This window comes from Doryrhamphus excisus, linkage group LG5 (genome assembly GCF_037039965.1).
Source record: "Doryrhamphus excisus strain RoL-2023G ecotype Guam linkage group LG5, RoL_Dexc_Guam_v1.1, whole genome shotgun sequence".
In the NCBI taxonomy this organism is placed as follows: Eukaryota; Metazoa; Chordata; class Actinopteri; order Syngnathiformes; family Syngnathidae; genus Doryrhamphus; species Doryrhamphus excisus.
Genome location: NC_136361.1, coordinates 10,982,984 through 11,005,357, shown reverse-complemented (window position 1 = coordinate 11,005,357; position 22,374 = coordinate 10,982,984). Strand labels below are relative to the sequence as shown.

Here is a 22,374-nt window from a genome sequence, read left to right as displayed (position 1 = left end):
GCTCTAATAATGTTTTGTTCATTTTAATCTGAAAAAAATAATTTGTCTATCCACCAACTATATGTGGTTTCTTAAGTTTTTATTATTTGCCGTTTTATTATTATTATTATTATTATATTTATTTATAATTGATTGATTGATTTTCTTTATTCTTGATTTTATTTATTTTTCATCTTATTTTGTGCACAAAAATAAAAAATAAGATATTTGAGAAAAGTGGAACGTTTTATCAGAGCTTTTATTGTAGAAAATCGGAACCAAAGCAATGAAAAAGGTAAATTGAAGGTGAAAGGTAAATTGAGTTTGAGACCCCTGCCATAAAGGAATTACAGTGTTGCAAAAAATACAGCTGAAATAATGGCAATCATTATGGGATTGCAATGGATACAGGAAGTTAAACCAGAGAGTGTAATATTGCGTAGATTCTTTGTCAGCCTCATACAGTATTAATAAGTATGAAATCAAGTAGAGAGGATTTATTCTTGGAAATACACCAAAGCCTATTCCAATTAAGAATGGAAAATGGCAAAGCAGATGGGATAGGGATAAAAAGGGAAGGCAATACCACAAAGTACAAAAAGATGGTAGGCAAAAACACATGTGAATTATGTATAGAAGGTAAGGCCATAGAAAAGTATTATTATTATTATTATTATTATTATTATTATTATTATTATTATTATTATTATTATTATTATTATTATTATTATTATTAATATAATATAATATAATATAATATAATATAATATAATATAATATAATATAATATAATATAATATAATATAATATAATATAATATAATATAATATAATATAATAGTGAATATTGTAAAATAATTATTACAATTATTTTGATTATATGATATTAGAATATTTATTAGTAGTAGTAATATCATGTGATATCTCTACTATTCACCCGAACATAAAGTAAAATGCCCATATATACATATTCTGGTCCAGTAGGTGGCGGTATGCACCTTTTTAAAGTTATGGATGCAGCCCGCTATTAAACCAAAAGAAGAAGAAGAAGAAGCAGAAGAAGAAGTGGAGGCAGGAAGTACAAACTAAAAACAAACAAGTATGACCGCTGCTGTCTCCTGGAGTAACGGTTTGCTTTGAAACTCTTGTTAGTTGCCAATTGACTACTAGTAAATAAGTGTGGGCTTGTAATGTAGTAACGATGAAAAATGTACAGTGACAAATGATTCCATACTCGTTCGACAACGTTATGGGAGCTAACTGAAGCCATGATGTTGCAATTGTATTTATGTCTAAACATGACGTCATGGGGACGTTTTGGGAGGAACCATTATTCCCTTACAGTTGTTCATTGTTCTTAATGATCTGCAGGTCTTTCACAGTGTTTGGAATGTATTTCAGGAGCTTGTGGGTGCCAGTTGCAATTAATGCTATAGAATGGGAATGAGCGGACAGCCCCCACAACCGTCGCACACCAATGAATATGAAACATGGGTTCCTCTTTTTTCATATGTTACTGATTGCAGGACTGCTGACGGAGTGTCTGCAGAGATGATGAGTTGAAGTACCCGTCAACAACAGCCATGTCTGTCCAGTGCATTCTGCGCTGCACCGCCAGGTGACACGTTTGTATTACAAACATCTGGAAGACTTCAAATTTAAAATTATTCATTCGTTCATTCATTTTCTACTGCTTTTTCCTCACTTGGGTCGCGGGGGTGCTGGAGCCTATCCCAGCTGTCTTTGGGCAAGAGGCGGGGTACACCTTGGACTGGTTACCAGCCAGTCACAGGGCACATATAGACCAAACAACCATTCACACTCACATTCATACCTATGGACAATTTGGAGTCACCAATTAACCTAGCATGTTTTTGGAATGTGGGAGGAAACCGGAGTACCCGGAGAAAACCCACGCATGCACGGGGAGAACATGCAAACTCCACACAGAGATGGCCGAGGGTGGAATTGAACCCTCGTCTCCTAGCTGTGAAGTCTGCGCGCTAACCACTCGACTGCCGTGTCGCCCATTTAAAATTATATATTATTATATATAAATTACTACGAAATGAACTCACATGAAAGCATCTCAGATTGGGCTTTGTCTTAACCTTCCTCTTGTGTTAGCTTTCTGGTATCATCTCTTATGTTAACAGGTGGGTTTTGACCCATGTATTAAATCAGCTATAAAATACACTAAAAACAATAAGTTACCATCAAATTTGCTTCTCATGTCTTGGTTACCTTCTTAGGCTTCCTCATTCATGAAAATGTTGCTTTTAATACTTTTGGTGTGGGCATGTAGGCCTTTTTTTGTCACTATACCCCTCCATTTCAATTTCCAAAAATGGTCAAATGAACCTCAAAAGAATCATATTCACAAATTGAAGGTTCTTTTGTTACCTGGCTATTACTGAGGGCTATAGAACATATCTCTTAAATCAATTAGTTTTATTTATTTTCTCATTTTAGTATTAATCACTAAAGAAACATCTATGGTGTTGGGGTGAATTTTGACCCATATATATTCATGTCAAGAAAAGGTATAAAAAGTGATTGTTTTCAGCAACAGAACTTTAGTATAAAGTGAAATGAAAAATCAGAACAGGTCCAGATCTTGGTTCACTGTACTTCTTGCCATTCTTTCCATGATCCAAATTGTAAATGTGAAATCAGCCATCAGTCAAATGAGTGAATTCACCTCACATGTCTGGACCTTGTTTTTCTGCTGGTATACTGGAAAAGCGGTCAAAATGAGAATCCCCTGAAGCTTCCATGATGAGAAGAGGAGCTGGTTGTCATTGTGTTGGCTAATTGGACACTTATGATTTCAGTTGTGGCTCAAAATATTGCTTTATAGTCATATTATTATAACTGGGTCCAAACCAAACCTAACAATACAGTGGTCATAATTTCAACCAGACCATTTTAAAATGTAGTAAAAAAAATTTTTTTGGTTTTATTTTGTTGAAATAGAGTTTCCTGACAAAGTCAAAAAGCCTTGATGCAATAAACAAATGTTATGGGATTCTTTTTATGCATTAAAATGTAAAACGGGTTGGTGCCGACCCGAACACAAGAGGAGGGTTAAACACGGGTCTGATGCCAGGCGTGGCAGTTTGGACCCTATGTCAGGGGTGTCCACACGTTGCTGCTGTCTTCTCGTAAATTGTTTTCTTACAATATTATCATATCATAGTTTAACTTTTGTCCCATAAAATTATAACACTCATTATCCAAAAACTTACACCTACATTTTGTTTTGTTAGTTTCTCATATTACAATTTTAAAACAGCTCTCTTGAATTTTTCAATTCTGCACTACTAAAATGACCTCATTTTTTTAATTCTCAAAGAAGTGTGACTTTTTTCTTAGTAGAATACGATCCTTTTCTCTTAATATTTTGACTTTATTCTTGGAAAATGTTAGCTGTTTTTTTCCATTTTTTTGTTTCTTTTGTACATTTCTTTATTCCTATAATACTTTGACTTTATTCCCATAATATAACTTTTTCCCCAATGTCATGATCCAAAAATTGCAACTTTATGTTGTTTTGTTAATTTCTCATAACATTACAATTTTAAAACATTTAAAAAACATTTCAAGTCTACGCTACTAACATGACATTATTTTTATTCATGATATAATGAGTTCTTTTGCAAAATTACAGCTGTTTTTTTTCTGTCAACTGTCAACTGTCAACTTTCCTTTTGAGAATTTCTTCTCATAATTATGCCTTTATTCCCATAATATTTTTACTTAATTCCCTTAATATTGGGGAAAATACTTTTTCCCCAAGCATAATTATCCAAAAATTATTTATTTTGTTTGCTAGTTGTCATAATATAAAAATGTTATACTAAGGTGTTTTTTCTTTACTATTTCAACTCTATAATACTAAAATATTTTCTTCTCATATTACAAGTTTATTCTTGCTAAATTGTGACCCTTTTCTTGTTGTACTATTACTTTACTATCATAAAATTTTTCACTTTATTCTTGTAAAATGAATTCTGCTGTTGTTTTTTCCCCAAATATTTCAACTTTTTCCTTGTAAAATATTGTATTTTAGACTTTGCCATGAGGTGCCATGTTGACCTTTATGTTCTGGTATAAGGATTTGTTTAGTGTGATATTTTGATGCTGCTGTGTTTAAAAGCTTGTTCAACATTTTTTTTGTCTGTAGGCTGGAAAGAAAACGTGTGGCGACACATCTCCTCCAGTTGAGAGCTCTGTCAGGGGCTGATGCTGTCAATGCCCTCAGACCCTTTTACTTTGCTGTCCATCCTGACTTTTTTGGTCAGCATCCCATCGAACGGGTATGTTACCACTTTCATCACTTGTACAATAATAATCATGATTATCACGGCGCTTGGTTGCTTTGTCTGTTGTGCAGAATTGTGCAGCTGTTTCAGAATTCACCATTGACTCTCACGTTGGTTCATACAACGCCACCATTGGCCATATGTTATTTAAGTCATTTTTATTATGCTTTTTTTACACTATTATTGAAGTAATTAAATTGTATTTGTTTATTTTATTTGTTGTTATTTTTATGCTTATATTCAAAGTATTTCACTTTTTTATTTTTAATTATTAAAATAATATAAACGACTCAAGAATAAAGAAAGACAAATAGTCATAGGTGTGTATAAAATAATAAAAATAAATACAAATAATTGTGTAAAAAAAAGTTTAAAAAAATAAATAAAACTTTAAAAAAAACAAAAAATTAAACATAAAAATGCCTTAAGTAAAAGTGAAAAAAATAAATACATAAAATGGCTTGAATAAAATAAAAAATGATTTAAAATAAAAATGCCTTAAATAAAAGTGAAAAAAATAAATGAATGAAATTAAAAATAATTTAAAATAAAAATGCCTTAAATAAAAGCGTAAAAATAATAACGAATAACAATTTCAAATGACTTCAATAAAAATGTACAAAAGAATAAAAATAACAATGACTTCATGTGTAAAAAATAAACAAAACTTAAAAAAACCAAAAAAATCAAACATAAAAGTGAAAAAAAATAAAGAAAATGGCTTGAATAAAATAAAAAAATATTTTTAAATAAAAATGCCTTGAATAAAAGCGTAAAAATATGAATGAATAACAGTTTCAAATGACTTCAATAAAATGTACAAAAGAATAAAAATAACAATTACTTCATGTGTAAAAAATAAATAATACTTAAAAAAAACAAAAATTCAAACATAAAAATGCCTTAAGTAAAAGTGAAAAAAATAAAAAAATAAAATGGCTTGAATAAAATAAAAAATAATTTAAAATAGAAATGCCTTAAATAAAAGCGTAAAAATAACAAATAACAATTTCAAATGACTTCAATAAAAGTGCACAAAAGAATAAAATTAACAATGACTTCATGTGTAAAAAATAAATAAAACTCAAAAAAACAAAAACTTAAACATAAAAATGCCTTAAGTAAGAGTGAAAAAAATAAATGAATAAAATGGCTTGAATAAAATAAAAAATAATTTAAAATAAAAATGCATTAAATAAAAGTGTAAAAATAATAACAAATAACAATTTCAAATGACTTCAATACAAATGTACAACAGAATAAAAATAACATTGACTTCATGTGTAAAAAATAAATAAAATAAAAATTACTTAAATGTAAAACAATTGCCGCTTAATAGTCAAAATTACAAGTGCGCCTGAACTCCTCACAGTATGAGGAAACAGCAGCAGGAAGGAGACAGTGCGGCAAGTTGTTCCTTGCTCTGTGTGCATCATATCAACAAATAAGTACATTTAAATGATGACCGTGATCAGTAACTTTTGCATTTGTTCACTTCCTGCTTTCTATAATACAGTTTACGTTTTTGGGGTTTTTTTTGTTTTTTTTTTTTAATAATGTACCTCGTACCGAAGTACAAGGTGATATGAGCATCCAATGACATAATGTGTACCATAGTAAGTGTCAATATAGTGATATATATAGCACATCATGACTGGTTCAAGACTCTTCATCCTTGTATTTAGAAAACATCAACTGCTTGTATTGTTTCTTGAATTGGCTCATCGTTGTGCATTGTTTGAAGTCCTTACTCAATCCAGTCCATAGTTTGATTCCACATACTGAAATGCTATGGCTAGCATAACGTAGTCCTAGCATAGAAGTGTTTCAAATGTACTTCTTCCCTGAGATCATATTTCTCCTCTCTTGTAGAGAAGTATTGGATGACATTTTTAGCTAATTGCTTGTTTTTTGCTGTTTAGCTGTTGTAATTGCATAGCCGATGTGAAAGTGGGAGGAAAGTTGTTTTTGAAGGTCTGTTTTAAGATGGCAAAAAAAATTATCAAGAAGTGGGGCATAGTAAAAAAGACAAATAGCATTTTAGTTGAATTTACTGCCAAATGCCAATAAGGAATAAAGTCAAACACTTTTTGTAGAACCATACTGAATTCCATTTTTCCCTTTATTTTTTACTTATTTGCATCATGTTTAATCATATCATATCACATCATATCGCAAGAAATTGCACCATATTATATCGTATTGCATTGATTCGAACTAAATGATTATCGTATCGCATCGCCAGAAAATTCCATGTATGGTTAAAGTATCATACCGCTGGCAGTGCATCGAGATGTGTATCGAATTGTCCTCAGTGCTGAGATTCACACCCCGAGTGTTCACGATTTGGTTGTGTTTTGCAGGAAGTGAATGAAAACTCCTTAAAGAGATTAAACGGCTATTTGGAAAACCTACAGAAGCCTGGCTCTTGTTCCGTTCAACCCATGAAGCTCACTTTTTATGTAAGAGACACAAAGGACAGCAGTGATGTGCAGCAAGATCTCCCCACCTCTGGTATAGATGTTCCTAACATTCCCAAATTTTTTACGTTGTGCTTTTAGAAACTTTAAACATTCCCGTTTGCTTTTAGGCTTCCGTTCAGTCACCTTTGTCCTGCATACAAATGATGTTCTAAGCACGGTGACAAATGTGTTGAAGTCCTGCAGTCTGCCCGTGGAGCACATGAAAGCACTTGAATCACTTTCTCACGCTTCCAAAAGTCCATCCGGAGGGACCATTCCTTTTTACAGACCCATTAAGTGGGATAAGAGCTACTACACCTTCACTGGCTTCAGAGACCCGGAGCAGGAGCGACACCAGGCCACCAGAGTAGAACCCACTCTCAGGTATCTTATTGTAGCTGCAGTATCTTGTTTTTATCTTGTTTTCTGTACATAGCAATTCTTTATGCCGGTGGTTCTCAACTGGCTGGTCGGGGCCCAAAGGTGGATTGTAGATCCATTCAAAAATGACATAGAAATATGTACTTTGAAGTAAAATTGAGTAATAGTTTAGTCATCTTCCTCCTCGATAATAAAAAAAATGTTGGCCCTCTTTAAGATTTTTTTTATGTGCATGTTTTTCCACACTTTCCACATGTTTCAGATCAAATAACAAATGTAAATATGGTAATGGTAATGGTTTTAGGCAGTGGTATCATCCGCAAATAATACCAGCTTTAAGTCTCAATTATGGTAATGGTTTTATTTCATTTGAACATGCATCAAATAACAATTGAGTGCATCCCATAATCAGTTCACAATTCCACATGTCCAAAAGGAGTAGGAAGAAGCAAAGCTTGTTAAATCCTACCCCTCCACCTGGTACTTTTACAATCACTAACTGTTACATTTGTTCACTTCCTGCTTTCCATAAAACAGTTTAAGGTTTTTGTTTTTTTTTTCCATAATGTACCTCGTACCGAACTACAAGGTGATATGAGCATCCAATGACATAATGTGTACCATAGTAAGTGTCAATATAGTGATACAGTGAAGAAAATAAGTATTTGAACACCCTGCTATTTTGCTATTTCTCCCACTTAGAAATCATGGAGGGGTCTGAAATTTTCATTGTAGGTGCATGTCCACTGTGAGAGAGATAAACTAAAAAGAAAAATCCAGAAATCACAATGCATGATTTTTTAACAATTTATTTGTGTGATACAGCTGCTAATAAGTATTTGAACACCTGAGAAAATGAATGTTAATATTTGGTACAGTAGCCTTTGTTTGCTATTACAGAGGTCAAACGTTTCCTGTAGTTTTTCACCAGGTTTGCACACACTGCAGGAGGGATCTTGGCCCACTCCTCCACACAGATCTTCTCTAGATCAGTCAGGTTTCTGGGCTGTCGCTGAGAAACACGGAGTTTGAGCTCCCTCCAAAGATTTTCGATTGGGTTCAGGTCTGGAGACTGGCTGGGCCATGCTAGAACCTTGATATGCTTCTTACGGAGCCACTCCTTGGTTTTCCTGGCTGTGTGCTTCGGGTCGTTGTCGTGTTGGAAGACCCAGCCACGACCCATCTTCAATGCTCTGACAGAGGGAAGGAGGTTGTTCCCCAAAATCTCACAATACACGGCCCCAGTCATCCTCTCTTTAATGCAGTGCACTCGTCCTGTCCCATGTGCAGAAAAACACCCCCAAAGCATGATGCTACCACCCCCATGCTTCACAGTAGGGATGGTGTTCTTCGGATTGTACTCTTCATTCTTCTTCCTCCAAACACGCTTATTGGAATTATGACCAAAAAGTTCTATTTTGGTCTCATCTGACCATAAAACTTTCTCCCATGACTCCTCTGTATCATCCAAATGGTCATATGCAAACTTAAGACGGGCCTTGACATGTGCTGGTTTAAGCAGGGGAACCTTTCGTGCCATGCATGATTTCACATCATGACGTCTTAGTGTATTACCTCCAGTAACCTTGGAAACGGTGGTCCCAGCTCTTTTCAGGTCATTGACCAAGTCCTGTCGTGTAGTTCTGGGCTGATTCCTCACCTTTCTTAGAATCATTGAGACCCCACGAGGTGATATCTTGCATGGGGCTCCACTCCGATTGAGATTGACCGTCATGTTTAGCTTCTTCCATTTTCTAATGATAGCTCCAACAGTGGACCTTTTTTCACCAAGCTGCTTGGTAATTGCTCCGTAGCCCTTTCCAGCCTTGTGGAGGTGTACAATTTTGTCTCTGGTGTCTTTGGACAGCTCTTTGGTCTTCGCCATGTTACAAGTTAAAGTCTTACTGATTGTATGGGGTGGACAGGTGTCTTTATGCAGCTAACGACCTCAAACAGGTGCATCTGATTCAGGATGATACATGGAGTGCAGGTGGACTTCTAATGGGCAGACTAACAGGTCTTTCAGGGTCAGAATTCTAGATGATACACAGGTGTTCAAATACTTATTTGCAGCTGTATCACACAAATAAATTGTTAAAAAATCATGCATTGTGATTTCTGGATTTTTCTTTTTAGTTTATCTCTCTCACAGTGGACATGCACCTACGATGAAAATTTCAGACCCCTCCATGATTTCTAAGTGGGAGAAATAGCAAAATAGCAGGGTGTTCAAATACTTATTTTCTTCACTGTATATATAGCACATCATAACTGGTTCAAGACTCTTCATCCTTGTATTTAGCAAACATCAACTGCTTGTATTGTTTCTTGAATTGGCTCATCGTTGTGCATTGTTTGAGGTCCTTACTCAATCCATTCCATAGTTTGATTCCACATACTGAAATGCTATGGCTCGCATAACGTAGTCCTAGCATAGAAGTGTTTCAAATGTACTTCTTCCCTGAGATCATATTTCTCCTCTCTTGTAGAGAAGTATTGGATGACATTTTTAGCTAATTGGTTGATTTTAGCCTTATGCATTATTTTAGCTGTTTGAAGATGAACTATATCAGCAAGTTGAAGTATTTGTGATTTTAGAAATAAGGAGTTAGTATGTTCTGTCGGCGGCATTATGAATTATCCTTACTGACCTTTTTTGCAGTACATTTAGCGAGTGAAGATATCTTTTATAGTTATTAGCCCATATTTCCACACAATAAGTAAGATATGGTAGAACCAGAGAGCAATAAAGAGTGTGGAGTGATTTCTGATTGAGAACAAATTTTGCTTTGTTCAATACTGAAATATTTCTGGCCACCTTATGTTGTATATTTGTAATATGAGTTTTCCAGCTCATATTTTCATCTATTGTGATCCCCAGAAATGTATTTTCCTTCACCCTGTCAATGTCCACACCGTCTATTTGTATTTGATGGTGCGTGTCCTTTCTGCTGTTACCAAACAGCATGATTTTAGTTTTATTTAGGTTCAAGGACAATCTATTATCATCAAACCATCTTTTTAGTTTGACCATTTCTTCTCTGACCTTTCCAATGATTTTGTCTGTACTCCCTCCAGAACAAAAAGCAGTGGTATCATTCGCAAATAATACCAGCTTTAAGTCTTTGTAACTTTGGAGATGTCATTGATGTACAGGTTGAACAGTTTTGGCCCCACTACATCTTAACTGTGTCATTTCAAATACATTGTGGTAGTGTACAGTACCAAAATTAGAAAAACTTTGTGTCTGTCCAAATATTTATGGACCTAACTGTATGTTGTTTTGCTTTATGCGTTATTTGTACGCGTATAGTTATCCTTATCTTCCTCATTTCTTTGACAAAATCCCTTAATAAATTCCTTTACCATTTGAGAAACCACGGTATAGACGATATAATAAAAGGCTTGCTGAAATGTGAGGGCTGTCTTGATTTTGTGAGGTACAGTACATATTCTTTTTTTGCCAGCTCTTGGCTTCAAAACAACGAGTCAGAGGCGACAAAGAAGCACAACGATAGTCTTCCTCGGCGAGAAGAACTGAAACGGTTGAAGAAGGAACTGTGCCGCAAATTTGACCTGGCTGACATCAGGTGCGTCCATCCAAAATCAGTAGACACGCGTTAATGTTATGCATAATGGTGCTAAGTGTCCATATACAGTGCATCCGGAAAGTATTCACAGCGCTTCACTTTTTCTACATTTTGTCATGTTACAGCCTCATTCCAAACTGAATTAAATTAATCTCTTACCTCAAAATTCTACACAAAATACTCCATTATGACAATGTGAAAAAAGTTTTTTTTGACATGTTTTGAATTTATTAAAAATAGAAAACAAAAACATCACATTTACATAAGTATTCACAGCCTTTGCTTAATACTTTGTTGATCCACCTTTGGCAGCAATTACAGCCTCAAGTCTTTTTGAATATGATCCCACAAGTTTAGCACACCTATCTTTAGGCAGTTTTGCCCATTCTTCTTTGCAACAAGTCTCAAGCTCCATCAGGTTGGATGGGAGACGTCTGTGCACAGCCATTTTCAGATCTCTCCAGAGATGTTCGATTGGATTCAAGTCTGGACTCTGGCTGGGCCACTCCAGGACATTCACGGAGTGGTTCTGAAGCCAATCTTATGAGATCTTGGCTGTGTGCTAATGTCTACTGTCTATATGGTCAAGGTACATGACCAGTCTACTGAGGTCAAGAGCGCTCTGGAGCAGGTTTTCATCCAGGATATCTCTATATATTGCTGCATTCATTTTTCCTTCTATCCTGACTAGTCTGCCAGTTCCTGCTGCTGAAAAACATCCCCACAGCATGATGCTGCCACCACCATGCTTCACTGTAGGGATGGTATTGGCCTGGTGATGAGCAGTGCCTGGTTTCCTCCAAACATGGCGCCTGGCATTCACACCAAAGAGTTCAATCTTTGTCTCATCAGACCAGAGAATTCAGGTGCTTTTTGGCAAATTCCAGACGGGCTGCCATGTTCCTTTTACTAAGGAGTGGCTTTCGTCTGGCCACTCTACCATACAGGCCTGATTGGTGGATTGCTGCAGAGATGGTTGTCCTTCTGGAAGGCTCTCCTCTCTCCACAGAGGAACGCTGGAGCTCTGACAGAGTGACCATCGGGGCCTTGGTCACCTCCCTGACTAAGGCCCTTCTTCCCTGATCGCTCAGTTTAGAAGGCCGGCCAGCTCTAGGAAGAGTCCTGGTGGTTCCAAACGTCTTCCAATTACGAATAATGGAGGCCACTGTGCTCATTGGGACCTTCAAAGCAGCAGAAATTTTTCTGTATCCTTCCCCAGATTTGTGCCTCAAGACAATCCTGTCTCGCAGGTCTACAGACAGTTCTTTTGACTTCATGCTTGGTGTTTGTGCTCTGACATGCACAGTCAACTGTGGGACCTTATATAGACAGTTATTATATTTCCAAATCATGTCCAATCAACTGAATTTACTGCAGGTGGACTCCAATTAAGCTGTAGAAAGATCTCAAGGATGATCAGTGGAAAAAAGATGCACCTGAGCTCAATTTTGAGCTTCATGGCAAAGGCTGTGAATACTTATGTAAATGTGATTTTTTTGTTTTCTATTTTTAATAAATTCAAAACATGTCAAAAAAACCTTTTTTCATATTGTCATAATGGAGTATTTTGTGTAGAATTTTGAGGTAAGAGATTAATTTAATACAGTTTGGAATGAGGCTGTAACATGGCAAAATGTAGAAAAAGTGAAGCGCTGTGAATACTTTCCGGATGCACTGTATGTGTCTACAAATGAATATAGCTAATAAAGTGTGTATCAACAATCATAAAATGGTTGGCTAAGAGTGGAGCGAGCACACATGATGTTGAGCAATGGATGATAATGTAATTTATTGTGCAGGTGGCAGCGCAGCTGGGGCGTCACCCACAGGTGCTCTCAGCTTCAGAGCCTGAACCGATTGTCTGTGCAGAACCTGGAAGCCATGACCAACCTACAAGGTAATTCAAAGATGTAGCAGGGTTGCGTTTCCTGAAGGGTGCGCGGGGGGGGTGGCGCCTCCGGCCGTGGACGGGCTCCCTTCCGGTTGGCGGGGGCGCCCTGGTGCCCGCAGGTGTGTGGCCCTCGATGCCCTTCTGCCCTAGTGGGGTATGGTCTCCCGTCGGTCTTTGGGGTACGGCACTCCCTGTCGCCGGTCAGGATTGCTCCTCCATGGCCTTTTGATGGTCTCTTCGGGGGCGTGTCTTGGGGAGTCGGCCTTGGCTTTGCATGCACCCACAGGGCCGGTGCATCTCTGGCGGTCGGGGCTTGACCTGGCTGCACGGGGCGGGGTTTACTGGGTGGTAGAAGGCAGTCGCTCTCCTTTTGTCATTCTCAGTGACAATTACACATTCTCACACACACGAGCACACTTACGCACACATTAGGGTGCATCAAATTTGAATGGGAAATTTTAATTTCATAATATCAATTTGGCTGGCATTGCATTTTTTCTAATGAACATAAAAATGTCTTTTGCAAAGTTTTGAGGAAATCCATTGAGATTTAGGGGTGCCACCTCACACATACACTTTTGTAAAATTTCAGAAAATGTGCAATTTCTAGTCTAATTGCCAAAACGTTGACCTGGAAATGTTGAGTACAATGAACTTCTATACAGCATCATTTTCTATAGGGTTATCAAAGGGGGCCCAGACCAAAGACCAAGCTGAGACTGCTAGTCTGAAAGGAACTAGTTGTTGAAGGCAGCATCGTAGGAGAGCTGGTGGGTTGTGCTGCACAGTGACTAAAATAATAAATGGACAAGTTTATATCAGATTATGTAGGACTACAGTACCACTCTCAATAAATATGAGGCATCAGCAATACTGTCTACTCTATATTACTGTTATTGATGTTATGCTTGGTCAGCTGTTAGCTAACTGTCATTAGCAAACTGTAGTTAGCTAATGTTAGCTACAGTAGAGGCAATGAGCACTAAACAGTGACTAAAATAATAAATGGACAAGTGGATATCACATTATGTAGGACTACAGTACCACTCTCAACAAATATGAGGCATCAGTAATACTGTCTACTCTATATTACTGTTATCGATGTTATGCTTGCTCAGCTATTAGCTAACTGTCATTAGCAAACTGTAGCTAGCTAATGTTAGCTACACTAGAAGCAATGAGCACTAAATACCTATAAATATGACTACAAATCATTCAACAAACAAAAATCAAAAAACAAAACCACAAATTTGGTAGTAATATGTAATAGGAGTATAAATACCAACATAAAACAAAAATCACCTGAGAGTTCTTGAGCTGCATTCTTCGCTGACCTCAAATCTCCATGGCGACCATTGAACTGTTCACCACTTTATTCCACAAAAACAGATGTATGGTGGCACCCCTAAATAATCATGTATTGGAAAAATATTTGGTATGTGTTGTTTCTACATAAGAAGAGCTTGCAACCAAAAGGCGCTAAATCCAATTTTCACCGAGTTGCATGTTTTTCATGAGTTTAATAGATCTCTGTCATGTGTATCCAAATCACATATTTTGGTCTTGAAATCATTTTTAAAAATATGAAAAAAAGTGATATGAAATTTATGCTTTCAACCAAAAGGCGCTATTTCCATTTCAGATTTCAACCAAAAGGCGCTAAATCCCTTTCTTTATTCTTTATTCTGATTGGCCCAAGTTTCCCATCTATTGATAATCTGACCAATCAGAGAGAAGAATACAATTGGCACTGCACATACAGAAAGCCAGTATCAGTGCGCATCCTGTTTTGTTTGTGTACATTAAGTACACGTATGATAGTTACAGTATGTTATGCAATTCAGGAGAGCACAAATTGTGTTTTTGCAGTATTCTGTAACATGGAAGTTTTTTTTACGCCATAAAAGGCATGTCTCTACCTTGACACCTCCAACTTTCATGAGAAACATTATTTTACTTGTACTAAAAAACATACAATGTAAAGAGTTTGTAATGAGATGATTTTTGTCACTGTCACCTTCATGGTGCAGTCAAATATGAGCACTGCTTTTAATAACATTTTTATTATTGTCTGCAAATTGTTATTTTTCATGTGGGTATGATTGGGTATGTTGAGTTGTGTTAAAGCTGATCATCATGGAATGTGGAATGTTAATGTGTGCTATAATATCTTAACAAAATTTTATCAGTTACAGTGTACTAGTGGTAGGTTATAACATTTTGTTTCTGTAATGTGTGAAGGTGAACGAATGTGTGTGTGTGTGTGTGTATGTGTGTGGGTGGGTGGGGGGGTGTATTGTATGTTGAGAATGGCTTCTGTGTTGTAATTATTTTATTAGCATAGCACATTAAAGCACCTTACATTCTTTTACAACAATGCCATTGAAGAAGTTAAAGGTGACTTCAAATTTATTTCAGCCAAAAGGCGCTAAATCCGAAAAAAATTAATTAAAAAAATTATATAAAATACATGGTGTGCGCAGGATTTTTATAGCATGCATTTTTTTGACCTATATTGATAGCTCTTTCATTTGCAATATAGACTTGATGACCAAATAGATTGATCAGTTAAAATGGATTTAGCGCCTTTTGGTTGCAAGCTCTTCATATATTGGAACACTTTAGGTACCCAGCCATATCAAAATTCAATAATTGTGTTTTTTGATGCACCCTAGCACACATATATGAATATATACACAGAAGTACACACCTCCATATGGCCACTCACAGCACATGGGTGCTTCTCTACACAATCTACCGTCTTATCCTTGGTGTCTATATGCTATTGGTATGCTATTATTACAGTAATAATGTTGTCATAATAATGTTGTAAAATGTCATTGACATTTAACTGATGCAGTCCTGTTTGTCACTGTTGTTTGTTATGGGAATTGTTGTTGCTGCTGTTTTTGTCTCTCTCTCTGCTGTCTCCCCACCATCACCCCAGTTTTTCTGTGTTTCTTCTTGCTCTGGTCCGGTCGCTCCAAATGCGCAAAACAAAAACATCAAATAACGGCAAATAAAAACCTTTCCTGACACAGAGCAAATCTGTTTAGCATGTAAGGGCATTTAGATCAACAATACTATCTGCCCCAATGGTTGGACGGGACAAAAAAAAAAAAAAAAGATGTAGCAGGGTCACCACAGACGGCAGGGTCTTTGACCGGTTAGTCATTTGTATATATAGCATGTTACATTTATGGCCGCACAATGGGGAGTGGTTAGTGTGGAGGCCACGCAGCGAGGAGAGCCGAATTCGATTCCAAACTCGGGCATATCTGTGTGGAGTATGCATGTTCCCCCGTGCATGTGTGGGGTTTTTTTCCGGGTACTCCAGTTTCCTCCCACATTCCAAAAACATGCTAGGCTAATTGGCGACTCCAAATTGTCCATAGGTATGAATGTGAGTGTGAATGGTTGTTTGTCTATATGTGCCCTGTGATTGGCTGGCCACCAGTCCAGCAGTCCAGGGTGTACCCCGCCTCTCGCCAGAAGACAGCTGGGATAGGCTCCAGCACGCCTGCGACCCTCGTGAGGATATGCGGTAGAAAATGAATGAATGAATGAATGAATGAATGAATGTGTTGTTGCCATGGCAACAACACCACAAAAGGATTCCTGAAAGTTCCTCATATCAACCAGCGGTTAGAACGGAACTTCCCGTGCAAGCTCCCCGCAACCTGACATAGCCATCCGGGGCATAGTGAGGGGGAACTACTGCTGACTACTACTGAGCCTGTAGTGTCCAAGGTCCAAAGTGAAACTAACTTTACCACGGTACACCACAGACGTGTCTGCCTGGGGGTTTTGCCTTTTCTTCTTCATGCGGGTGGCGGGAGTCGAGCGGCAACTAGCTTTGGGGCACGCTACCACACCTAGCATGTTGGTGTGTAGCTTTTTGTTATGATTGTGATATGTCAACTGGATCCGACCCATCTTGTGGTGTGGAAGCCGATATTATCTGATCTTAATGCATCAGATTGAATGCGATTCCTACTTCTTATTCCATAATTATGACTGTCTTATTACTGCGGTTTCTTCCCACATTCCATAAACATGCATGCATGCAACAACCTCAGTGAGGATAAGCGCCATAGAAGATGGATGGACTTTCTTATGTCCTAATTTGGCATGTTTACGATGATGGTGATAATGAAGCCAATGTGAAATCTTCTCCATCCACCCTCCAGGTCACACCGTCATATTTGCTGACCAATCAGGGATGAACGCCTCTGGACACGTTATGTTGGGAACAATGGATGTTCATCATCAGTGGACCAAAGTAATCCACTATTACGCTTTTGTCTCGCTTTCCCTCTGTGCTCACCTGCTCCACCTATGTGCCTCCCAGCTGTTTGAGCATCTTCCCAGCTACTGCCTCCTGCAGCAGCAGACCGAGTGGCTGAAGGAGAGGATCAGCCTCCTCCTTGGTGGAACTCGGGTTGTTCACATGGAGAGGCTGGGACCAGTCCAACCCGTCATCGAACTCTACCGCACCCTCAACACCTTCCACAGCCGTCTCATTTCCCGGCGGCTTAGTCTACACCCCAGAAGTCTGGAGGGGCTCACCATGATCCTGGAGAAGTATGCTGTCTTTGTCCTTCTTGTTCCTTCTTGTTCTTAGACCAGGAGGAGTTAAACTGACTTAAGAGGGATATCTTTATGGTAATGGTAATGGTTCTATTTCATTTGAACATGCATCAGATTACAATTGAGTGCATCCCATAATCAGTTCACAGTTCCACATGTCCAAAAGGAGTAGGAAGAAGCAAAGCTTATTAAATCCTACCCCTCCATCTGGTACTTTTACCATCAGTAACCGATACATTTGTTCACTTCCTGCTTTCCATAATACAGTTTAAGGTTTTTATTTTAAATAATGTACCTCGTACCGAAGTATGAGGTGATATGACCATACAATGACATAATGGGTATCATAGTAACTGTCAATATATTGACTCTTGAACCAGACTTTATGAACCGGAATACACGGATGCCCGAACTTTATCAGATGCCGTTCGGTGCTCTCACAAGAAAAAAAAAACTTTGTGACCTCTAATATAGCCACAGTAGTACATTTAAACTTTTACCCACTGACAAAAAGACTGCATGACTGAACAAAGGGCTCACTCCGTTCATGCTGTTGTTCTATGGAACAACCGAAAACAATGCACAGAATGAATCCTCTTTCTGCCTGTTTGGAGGATTGGACATGAGGAAATGGACATGGCAATATATTGAAGCCATAAACATTTTCCAGGTCATTTTTATTTTTTGTGTGATTATTCATTCATTCATTTTCTACCACTTTTCCTCACAAGGGTCGCAGGGGTGCTGGAGCCTATCCCAGCAGTCTTTGGGCGAGAGGCGGGGTACGCCCTGGACTGGTGGCCAGCCAATCACAGGGCACATATAGACAAACAACTATTCACACTCACATTCATACCTATGGACAATTTGGAGTCACCAATTAACCTAGCATGTTTTTGGAATGTGGGAGGAAACCGGAGTACCCGGAGAAAACCCACGCATGCACGGGGAGAACATGCAAACTCCACACAGAGATGCCCGAGGGTGGAATTGAACCCTGGTCTCCTAGCTGTGAGGTCTGTGCGCTAACCACTCGACCACCGTGCCGCCTTTATTGTGTGATTAATTAATAATTTATAATTAGACATTTTTCCCCACAAAAAATTGTCCAATTTTAATCTCGCAAGACCTTGTGACACCCTGTGGCGGGACAAGTTCTTGGGGGCTCAAAGCAAGAAATTCATGGGACCCGCTGGGGCCGATAAATAAACAAACCTTGCGGCTGGCACTGATTGACGCAGACAGGGCAGAAGGCAGGTAGGGTTGTGGGGTTTGTTACGTCGTTGTTTCATATTTGCATCTTAAATGCCCATTGTTGTTGTTTCTGTGCAGTACATGTATTAGCATTACCGCCTAACGGGGGCCCCCAGCAAAGACATGACTTTGAGAAACGGATGGTATTAGTTTATGGTTCAAGAAACTGCCAATGCTGTCTACAGCTTTGGCATTGAATGAAATAATTTGGAAAAGTTAGTTGGTCCAGTTTAAGAAGCTTAATGGACCCGTAGTTTGCCTGTTTCTTGTTTCGAGCTTTGCAATGAATACACCATTGGTCTCTTGTATCATTCCCAGGGAGTGGTCTAGTCCAAGTCTTCATGAGATGGGGCACTTCATCATACCTGCCAACTGTGACCTTCCCAACCTACAGGCCTTCCTCCAGAACCATGCCTCTAAGGCCAGACAACAAACTCGGTGTACAAATCTGTAAGTCTTTTACCGCACTAATACACTTCATGAGATTTTTCTGCACCATCTTAGAAGTTAGCTCATGAAGTAAGCTGCACTACATCAGGGTCCAAATATTCCACAAAGCAAGAGGATGCTGACATGATTTGTCAACTTTGTTATATATTGTTTGAAATTCTGTACTGCATTGTTCGATTTTTGAAAGTGAACGGTACATTTGCAAAAATCACATTTATAGTTCATGGTGCCAGCCATGACAAACTAGCTCACGCTGTCTAATTTCCCAATTTCCCATAAGGTGGCCAGAAATATTTCAGTATTGAACAAAGCAAAATTTGTTCTCAATCAGAAATCACTCCACACTCTTTATTGCTCTCTGGTTCTACCATATCTTACTTATTGTGTGGAAATATGGCCTAATAACTATAAAAGCAATCTTCACTCGCTTAAATGTACTGCAAAAAAGGTCAGTAAGGATAATTCATAATGCCGCCTACAGAGAACATACTAACTCCTTATTTCTAAAAACACAAATACTTCAACTTGCTGATATAGTTCATCTTCAAACAGCTAAAATAATGCATAAGGCTAAAAACAACCAATTAGCTAAAAATGTCATCCAATACTTCTCTACAAGAGAGGAGAAATATGATCTCAGGGAAGAAGTACATTTGAAACGCTTCTATGCTAGGACTACGTTATGCTAGCCATAGCATTTCAGTATGTGGAATCAAACTATGGAATGGATTGAGTAAGGACCTCAAACAATGCACAACGATGAGCCAATTCAAGAAACAATACAAGCAGTTGATGTTTGCTAAATACAAGGATGAAGAGTCTTGAACCAGTCATGATGTGCTATATATATCACTATATTGACACCTACTATGGTACACATTATGTCATTGGATGCTCATATCACCAAGTCAATGATCAACCTCAAGAAGCGTTTACTGCTTTAGCTGAGAGGTATCACCCAGATGACTGCTAGAGCTAGTTCATCATGGGAACAACAATGAACTACAATTGCCAATTTACCTTTGAAAAATACATCAACGTAGAGTCGCTACATTGGCTCCCCGCCCGCTTCAAGATCGATTTTAAGATTCTCTTACTGGTTTTTAAATGTCTAACGGCCTTGCACCTTCTTATTTATCTGATCTGCTTTTACCATATCAACCCCCGAGTATGGAGGGTGGGAGGGAGGGGCTTTCTTAGTAATTGTTTTTCTTTTTAATTGTGGTAATTGTTTTTAATTCTGTAAAGCACTTTGTGTTGCATGTCTCTGCAGGAAAAGTGCTCTACAAATAAAGTTGATTTGTTTTGATTTAGATCATTGGCAACAAAGTTGATGAGTCATGTCAGGGACCCTGTAAATGTTTTGATGTTCCTACTGAAATAAGATAAGATCAGATATGCCTTTATTCGTCCCTCAGTGGGGAAATTTGCATTGCACAGCAGCAAGAGTACAGAATCAGTTAAGCAGTACAAAATACACAATATAAACAACCCAAGTATTAACAAAATCAACAGTTTTACCCAGAGTTATATACAAATACAGTATGCAGATAATATGGAATGAGATGAAATATATGACCAGTCTATACACTGAGATCTTGCTTGTGAGTGAATATGAGGCATTATAGAAATACTTCACATAGAACCTAATATATTGTATTTAGAGCAGGGGTCTCAAACTCAATTTACCTGGGGGCCACTGGAGCTAGGGTCTGGGCAAGGCTGGGCCGCATGAGGTTTTCCCCCAAAAAAAACGCATTCATTAAAAACAGAAAAATATACAAACTTTTTCATTGCTTTGGTTCCGATTTTCTACAATAAAAGCTCTGATAAAACATTCCACTGTTCTTAAATATCTTAATTTTTATTTTTCTGCACAAAATAAGATGAAAAATAAATAAACAAATCAAGAATAAAGAAAATAAATCAATCAGTCATAAATAAATATAATAATAATAATAATAAAACGGCAAATAATAAAAACTTAAGAAACCACATATAGTTGGTGGGTAGACAAATTATTTTTTTCAGATTAAAATGAACAAAGCATTATTAGAGCCCTGTAGACATGACAAAACACGACTATAGTCACATTTATACTCTTTTTATTTACAACATATTGCGCAACTGCAGGGTCTTGAGACACATGCTAACTCGCAAACTAGAGAGCTAGCGACCTAAACGGTAGCCTTCAAGTTATTTCCTTTAAACTTAAATAGCCAAAAACGTACCACTTCCACACGATAGGGAGGATAACTATTAACAGTTATTTAACCTTTAACATGAACATTAATCAAACGCAATAATTTTTTCTGGGTACATGATACCATACAGCATCCATATCAAACTTGCGCGGGGGCCTCAAACTAGTGTCAAACTAGTGTCCTGCGGGCCACATTTGGCCCGCGGGCCGCGTGTTTGACACCCCTGATTTAGAGCCTTAATATTGCAGGTGGAGGTTGATCAGATATTGCGCAGAGAATGGAGTCTGGAGTAACTATACTGAATATAAAAACAAAGTATTGCACAGATGTACATAGTGGTGTAATTATGTTTGTTCTCAAAATAAACCAGAACTCATACTGCTTGTTGAACTTTGTCACCGAGGGTGCAGGTTGCTGGCCGAGGAAGACGCTGTAATGAAGCTGTGTCTCCAGAGTCTTTCTCTCCGGACTCTGTCCAAGGAGCCTAGCGTCACCTCCAGTCAGATGACTCTATGCTGTAAAAGGTTGTTGGACCAGCGCTCGCCCCTCATGCAGGGCCTACATGTCCGGGTTTCCCATTTCTATTCCGTGATGCAGGATGGAGACCTCTGTATCCCCTGGGACTGGAAAGGTTGAGTCCGTCCACGAGGTTACACCATTCGTGAAAATCATGTTGGTTACAGTTTGTGAAGAAACGTTAAAAGACTGTATGACCATGTGTGAAATACAAGCACTTTATTCTTGAAGTCAAGAAGGAGCCATGTCAGTGTTGAAAGCAAACAAAGATGGCCAGTAAAATAATAATGATTGTGTTCAGGTTGCTGACTCGCTGCTAAATGACATGCCACAGGGCCAAAGAAAGTTGCAGTTTGATTAGGAAAGTGAGAAACCGTATTAAATTGAAGTACGAAGGTGGCATCCCCTCCCCTTGCCGCTCTCTGCTCCTCGCCGTCTTTGCCATCAAGAGTCTTCACTGAAGGTAAAAAGTCATGTAACAGGCTTTTGTTAAGATTTTTGGTAGTTTTATGGGGGAAATTGCTTTGTTTTTTGTGTGTTTTGGTAGAACCTTTTGGAACAGATTTGTCACGCCCTGTATGGGTTCCCAGGTGACAGTTTGTTTATGTTCACTGTCTGGGCTTTGGTTTCCGTTTTGGACACTCTTATTTTGTATTGGACTTCCTGTTTTCCCGTGTCTGCCTTGGTTGTCCTTATCTCCCACACCTGTCCCTAATTTGTCCTGTGTATTTAG

At 38.0% G+C, this 22,374-nt stretch overlaps 1 protein-coding gene across 4 annotated transcripts; it reads left to right on the top strand.

Annotated features, from left to right (window-relative positions):
- The first annotated feature begins 1,017 nt into the window (after positions 1-1,017).
- Positions 1,018-22,374, top strand: tcaim (T cell activation inhibitor, mitochondrial). 4 transcript variants are annotated; one of them, XM_058053026.2, is made up of 11 exons: positions 1,018-1,077; positions 1,505-1,596; positions 4,165-4,297; positions 6,667-6,817; positions 6,894-7,149; positions 10,614-10,736; positions 12,536-12,633; positions 16,818-16,909; positions 16,979-17,211; positions 18,790-18,921; positions 21,536-22,374. In XM_058053026.2, the coding sequence occupies exons 2-11, from the start codon at positions 1,562-1,564 to the stop codon at positions 21,759-21,761; spliced, it is 1,479 nt and encodes a 492-aa protein (XP_057909009.2). In that variant the 5' UTR covers positions 1,018-1,077; positions 1,505-1,561; the 3' UTR covers positions 21,762-22,374. The 4 variants fall into 4 exon arrangements, with proteins under 4 accessions (XP_057909009.2, XP_057909008.2, XP_078646816.1 ...); XM_058053025.2 differs by having other exon boundaries at positions 1,038-1,107; XM_078790690.1 differs by having other exon boundaries at positions 1,038-1,107; positions 21,529-21,754.